Source organism: Cynoglossus semilaevis, chromosome Z (assembly GCF_000523025.1).
Source record: "Cynoglossus semilaevis isolate Cse_v1.0 chromosome Z, Cse_v1.0, whole genome shotgun sequence".
Lineage (NCBI taxonomy): Eukaryota > Metazoa > Chordata > Actinopteri > Pleuronectiformes > Cynoglossidae > Cynoglossus > Cynoglossus semilaevis.
In genome coordinates, this window is record NC_024328.1 from 12,644,680 (window position 1) to 12,652,021 (window position 7,342).

Sequence of the window (7,342 nt, forward strand, 5' to 3'; positions counted from 1 at the left end):
GGCGGGGGCGCCGCCGCTGCGGGCTACGAGCATCTGTGTGGTGTAATCACACATGACAGGAGGAGGAGAGAGGAGGAGAGAGGAGGAGGGAGGAGGAGGGAGGAGGAGGGAAGAGGAGGAAGGAAGAGGGAGGAGGAGGAGGAAGAGGAAGGAAGAGGGAGGAGGAGTAGGAGAGCCTGGTGAAAGGAGGAAGTTGAAAAGACATTCTGATATTGAGGGAATGACATCGAGCCCGGAGGGATCTGACCAATCATTTCACTCCAGCAAATTAGGGATCAATTTTATTCGTTTTTTTTCCCGTGTATATCGTTGCGGTCTTTTTGATAATAGTAACTAAGGCTGGGAATAAAAAGAGTTAATACTGAAATACAAACCAACAAACCAACCCAGTAGGTGGCGGTAGAGCACTTGAAATGGGTTTACAAGTTGCGATAAAGGCATCCGGGCACAAGAGAGTTGGGTGAATAGTTATTATAAGTGAAATACCAAATTAGGGGTTTACAATTATCAGCTTAATTAGTGGCGCTTTGGACCAAAGGCAGTGTCTCTGTCATTGGTGTGGAACCCCAGGGTTCACCTCCTGGGGCAAGATTAGGGCGGTTGGCGCCTTCTAGTGGATTCACCACCCGCAGGTAGGTTCACGAGGGGCTGGTACGGTGCAGTGTGAGTTGGGGTGGCGGTCGTGGTCGTTGAGATCCATCCATTTTTATCCGACCTGGTAACAGATAAGTGGATGAAAATGGATGGATGGACAATTATTAGCTTAATTATTTAATATTTTATTCAGCATAATTTAGCAGTGTTTTTTAATTTTTTTTATTTAAACTTGTTCGGTCGACTACTGAATCACAAAAAATACATGTGAATGTTAACCCAAAAAAACTGTGAATGTAGTCCATCCATCCGTCCATCCATCAAACCATCCAACCATCCGTCCATCCATCAATCCATCCATCCATCCATCAATCCATCCATCCATCCGCCCATCCATCCCTCCATCCATCCATCCGTCCGTCCATCCATCCATCCCTCCATCCATCCATCCATACATCCATCCATTCATCCACCCATCCGTCCATCCATCCACAAAAAATACATGTGAATGTTAACCCAAAAAAACTGTGAATGTAGTCCATCCATCCGTCCATCCATCCATCCCTCCATCCATCCATCCATACATCCATCCATTCATCCACCCATCCGTCCATCCATCCATCCATTCATCCATCCATCCGTCCATCCATCCACAAAAAATACATGTGAATGTGAACCCGAAAAAAATGTGAATGTAGTCTGTAGTCTCTCTACTACATTCACAGATAGTACAGAGTAAATAACCCCAGTACTATCACAGTATTCTTTGTAACACACACGTACTCACCTGGTCTACTCCTCTCTAGTACATGTGTAGCCACTTCTCGTACCATCTTTCTTTGTCTGCCCCTCCCACTCACCCACACACACACACACACATACAACTGCCATGAGGGAATACAAAGGTTATAAAGTGGGGTCCATTAGGTGTATTAGCCTGTGGTGAAAAGTGGTGCTGATGTGGGGCTTACAAAGCTCCACAGGGGAGCAGGACATTTGATCCCCCCCCCCGCCTGACCCAATCTGACTCCACGGCTTCAGTCTGATTTAATTCCTCTGTCGTCGGGAGTCGATGTGAGGCTATTTCAAAAGCGTTTCTTTTGTTTTTCACAGTCGCAGGCGGCCATTTTGAAGCCAAAAGCTAATTGCTACTGCCGTTTTTCAACACACACACACACACAGAAAAAGGTCAGTAAGACCAGTCTGTTGGTCCATCACTGTTTACAACCACTGACTCATATTTACACCACATGGACAACCGACTGAGAACAGTTCACCCGGTAGTACATTTTTTTTATCTTTGTGTAAGCCCGGGGTTCCCAAAGTGGGGGGGGGCGGGGGGCCCCGGGCCGAAAGCATGGTGCTGTTGCAGTGGCCCCGCAGCAAATCAAATTAATTTAAATTTTCAGAGCAATTTTTTTTTATTGTTGCCAGATTGGGTTAAGTATATTTAGGATTTAAAAACCAGTTTTTATTATTTTCTTTGCACAGTGAAAATAGCAGTTTTGTAAAATTTAGTGGAGATTTGAAGCAGGACCTGTAAACATGCAGATATGCGTGAAGTCTGAAAGACAAGAAAACATATGTCGAGCATCTCAAATACCAAATCTAACATTTTGGTACCAGTAGGGGGTGCTGTGCCATATGTGGCCAAATGTATTGTCTATGGACTGAGTGTAACTCACAGGAAGTTGTAGTTGGTCATTTTCTTATTTTTTCCCACTGTACAAACAGTGACAGATCCAGGTCAGAAGAAGGCCAGTTAAATTCCACAGGTCAGCGTGAACAAAAGGACTGTTTTGTTTTTTTTTTGTTTTTGGTTGTTTTTTGGAGGAAGGACACCTGAGAGCTCTGCCTTTTCACTCTGGTGTCTTTGGTGTGTTTGCCAAACAGGCTGAGAGCAGTGAACCCTGGCCGACAGTCACGATTGTTTGTCATGGACGTAAAATGTCACCTGGAATTGGTTGTGTTGACTGGAGGCCAGGCATCTCTATTTCCTCTGCTCCTCCAGGACTTTTGTTTTTATCTCAGTACTAACACCTCAGGGTCGGCCTTTCAAAATAAATCGACCGGAGGTTCAGGGTTGTCTCACGACTTTTGTGTGCTGTGTTTGAACGTTTAGACAATAGAGGTGTCAGAAACGATTCCAAAGGAAGTCGGTTTCGAGGTACACAGATGGGCTCCTTTGCCATGAATTTATTAGAATCACATTGTTTCTGTCTGTTCCTCAATGCATTTAATCCACTCTGTTCTTATTGTTTTTTTTATGTTTAGCTTTGATAACCACAGTTGACCTTCAACAATGAGAAAATCATTGGAAACATGGAAACATCATTTTTATTTTCTATGTTTTTCGCTTCATCCTTTGTCATTAGAATTATTTGGATTTTCATCAGAAGACTAAAAATACAGAAAAATCTTTTTTTATTCCTGCACGTGTACTAATGTGTATTTATTTATTATTTTTAAGACTACTTTCATCAAATGAAAGGTCAAAAGATATGACTTGCAACAACTTGTGTGGGTTTTTTTTTTAAGAAGCATCTGCTTATATTTTGTTGTTTTTTTGTGTGCGTAGACAGCCGGAAAATTTGAGTTCCTTTTGCATTTAAAATAAGCTGGAAATTAAGCGATGATCAAATGATGATCAAATATGATCAATATTATAATATGATATGATATCATATTACAATATGATCAAATATAAAAATGATCAAAAGATGATCAAATGTGTTGTTGTCTGGTAACCCCTCTAATGTCTGAGTGGATGTGACAACATGAACCATTCGATCTGTCTGCTATCCTATCACTGTCTCCCTGAACATGTATTTATGTATACATACATATACATATATGTACAGTGGGTACGGAAAGTATTCAGACCCCTTTAAATTTGTCAGTCTTTGTTTCATTGTAGCCATTTGCTAAAATCAAAAAATAGATATACAATATATATATATATATACATATATATACATATATATACTTATATATACATATATATATATATACATATATATATATATACATATATATATATATATATGTATATATAAGTATATATATGTATATATAAGTATATATATGTATATATATCTATATATATATATATATGTATATATATATATCTTGGTTAATCATGATTAATCGTTATTAATCCACAGGCAGCTGCAACTGTGTTTTTTTTACATTTGTTTGTTTATGTCAAATATTTTGTCAGGGCCGTCTGTCATCGCACATTTGAAAATGAACGCATGAACTGCTTCTCTGATAGCAGTCATGCCTCGGCCACACAAAGTGTAGCTACAAGTATGAGCTGCAGATGCTATTTGTTTCTCAGACATCACTACTGACACTCACCTCCACCCACTTACTTCACCCTGCCTGCACCCTCTTCCTCACCTCTTTTGTTGTCTGACTATTGCTTTCCAGGGCTGAGTGCACATATTCAAACTCGTCCGCCTTCACTTCCTCGACTCCTCACTTCATCTTCACCTTCCACCATCCTCCATCCTGGCCACCAGGTGAACCGAGCTGGTCTTAGTCTCCATTATCTCCTGATAGCTATTCTTTCCTTGTGAATTGAAAATGCAACCACATGTTCGCCACAGTTAGAGAGAAAGAAATAGAAAGAAAGAATAATTCGTTTTCTTTCACGTGCCTTTATTTATGTGATCATTCAAACGGCGAGGATATTTATCCTGTGAGTCTCCTCCTCTGTCTCTCTCTTTGTGAGATCCGACTCTTTTCGTCTGCGTGTTTGTGCTGCACTGCCAGCACACTCCCTGTGGGACAGTGGATCAGGCAATTTCCTGTTTTTAAAAAAAAAAAAAAAATCCTGACTGATGTTGGGAGAGAGAGTGCTGTATAATCTTTAAAGCCAACCCTTGGGTTCGGTAGAAACATCTGATGAATACAGAGGAGGCTGTGGATTTGTGTGCATCAGTGTAGGTGTGCGCACGTGAGAGAGAGTGTGTGTGCTCACGCTTTTATGTTTGTGCTCGCACCACACACCTGCCACGCTGTTGCCTGAGCTTCACTCTGACAGGTTTGTATCGGTGGGTTTACTCTCGTGGCCTCTGGGGCTTTCTGTTAGCACTGATAGCAGAACAAAGTTCACCTCAGCACAGGTTACATACATCAAACATGCCGCTGATAAGCTGTGACAGAACCTCTCCCATAATTCATAAGGTCTGGGTTTATATTTATTATTCATCCAGTACACGGCTGCTGATGAATGATCGGGAAATGCAGTCGTAAATTAACCTCCCAGACTGGCTGAAGGTTCGGCGATTTATACTGAATGATATTGTCTTTTCATTGTCAAATCGCGTTGTTTAAAAGTGGTCAATCTACTAGGTTTACACAGACAATATGTTAATTGTAGTTGTTAAAGGTTGTTGTATCAGCCGACCGATATTAGCATAATTACCAAATATCTGTAAGAATCGTTATCGATTTTACCCCCTTGTAATGAAAACCTGATAATGTGATGCCTGGGTTTTGCCAAATTTTCTGGAATCGCTTGTGGGGTCTTGAAACATTTACCACCGTTTTTTAGGGAAAACGGCTGCATTTATTGATTGATATCGGAATTGGAAGTTAAGTGGTTGGACAATATCGGCATTTTGGAGATCAGCAGAAAAGTTAATATATCGGACATCCCTAGTTAAAGGTGAAGTAGATTCTCAAGTCACAGGATTAAAAAAAAGTACCGTCCCTAAGAACTTTTGATAAAGTCTGACCCTGAGGCCACTGAAACATTGATTCGTACACTCCTCTTCTACAGCTTGATCCTTTTCAGGGTCACGGAGGTCACTCGATGACAGTCTTGGGAGTTGGGTGGTCTTCACCCTGTATGGTTTCCCCCGGTCCATCACTTTGCCACATATGGAAAAAAAATAATCAACCATTCGCACCTGTGGTCAATCTTCAGAGAACAATTAGTGTTTTCCCTCATCTACATTTTTTCATCCTTTTAATCCACTAATGGAAATTACTCTTTGTATTTACAACGTATACTACACGGTACTTTCCAGTCATTAGTACTGGACACACACGAACTGAGTGCTGCGCTAATCACTGCTCCGGGGGGGCAGACAGGGTTTGGGGCAAGTCATTATAGTCGGACCAGGGCTAGGATCCCCAAATTAAAATGTGGCCCATGGGCTGCCCCCCAAACCATGGTACAGACTGTGGGAGGGAGCCATACAACCCAGATATTCAATCCCAGCACTCGAACCTGTAGCCTTTTTGCTGTAAGGCAAGAGTGAAAACCACTTCTCTACAGTGTGACATAGAAATTCTATATGGTCTTTGCATTTTGTGTGTGGATGTGGACCTCTAGTAATGATACTGCATTTTTACCTTACCCAGCCCACATAGACTGCATACAAATAAACGACAACGGTGAACCCACATTTAATGGGTCTTTTCAGGCCACGATGTTGTGATGTAGTCCCAGTATTAGTCGGAGATCATCTGCATACAGCTGTATAAACCAGTTGAAATTTTCTTGTTGAAACATAGCCATGTCCAATTAAAATATAAGTGTAATATATGCAGGATATGGGCAGCAAAGTGCTCTATTTACTTAGTTTGATTTATAAATCAAACTAAGTAAATAGAGCACTTTGCTGCCCATATCCTGCATATATTACACTTATATTTTAATTGGACATGGCTATGTTTCAACAAGAAAATCTCAACTGGTTTATACAGCTGTATAAACCAGTTGAAATTTTCTTGTTGAAACATAGCCATGTCCAATTAAAATATAAGTGTAATATATGCAGGATATGGGCAGCAAAGTGCTCTATTTACTTAGTTTGATTTATAAATCAAACTAAGTAAATAGAGCACTTTGCTGCCCATATCCTGCATATATTACACTTATATTTTAATTGGACATGGCTATGTTTCAACAAGAAAATCTCAACTGGTTTATACAGCTGTATAAACCAGTTGAGATTTTCTTGTTGAAACATAGCCATGTCCAATTAAAATATAAGTGTAATATATGCAGGATATGGGCAGCAAAGTGCTCTATTTACTTAGTTTGATTTATAAATCAAACTAAGTAAATAGAGCACTTTGCTGCCCATATCCTGCATATATTACACTTATATTTTAATTGGACATGGCTATGTTTCAACAAGAAAATCTCAACTGGTTTATACAGCTGTATAAACCAGTTGAAATTTTCTTATTGAAACATAGCGATGTCCAGTTAAAATATTAAAATATAATATATGCAGGATATGGGCAGCAAAGTGCTCTATTTACTTAGTTTGATTGACAAATGAAACTAAGGTTCATGAGGTTAATACATTTTTTCTAAATTTTAAGAATCAATTTTCATCAGTTCTTTAGCAGCACTGCTACTTCTTTGAATAAATAAATAATTGTAAAAATACTGACATTTTTACCTCATCATGTTCATGAAACGCCTGCTGGTCACGCAGAGCTCTTTTTCAGGCACTGTAAGTGGCTGATTTTTTCATTAATGGTCGATGTTTGAAATTAAGTTTTTTTTTTTTTTTTTTTTTTTTACAAAAACAGGATGTTGACAGTGTTGTGTGTGTGACGTGTGGGCATGGTCTTGCCGATCAAATGTCAATAATAATTTCTCCCTCTTTGCCCACCTCTTTGTCTTGCAGGCGGAAATTGTCAAACGGTTGAACGCAATCTGTGCCCAAGTCATTCCTTTCCTTTCACAACAGGTAAGACACAAACCTGACACTGTGTC

General features: G+C 39.9%; 1 protein-coding gene across 4 annotated transcripts in view; it reads left to right on the plus strand.

The window, feature by feature from the left end:
• Nucleotides 1-7,342, plus strand: part of LOC103397916 (transducin-like enhancer protein 4) — a 33,698-nt gene that overhangs the window by 7,449 nt on the left and 18,907 nt on the right. For all 4 annotated transcript variants that reach the window (XM_017042991.2, XM_008336348.3, XM_017042993.2 and 1 more), the window contains exon 5: nucleotides 7,254-7,316. In XM_017042991.2, the coding sequence (XP_016898480.1) occupies nucleotides 7,254-7,316 (63 nt within the window). The remainder of the gene's footprint in view (nucleotides 1-7,253; nucleotides 7,317-7,342) is intronic.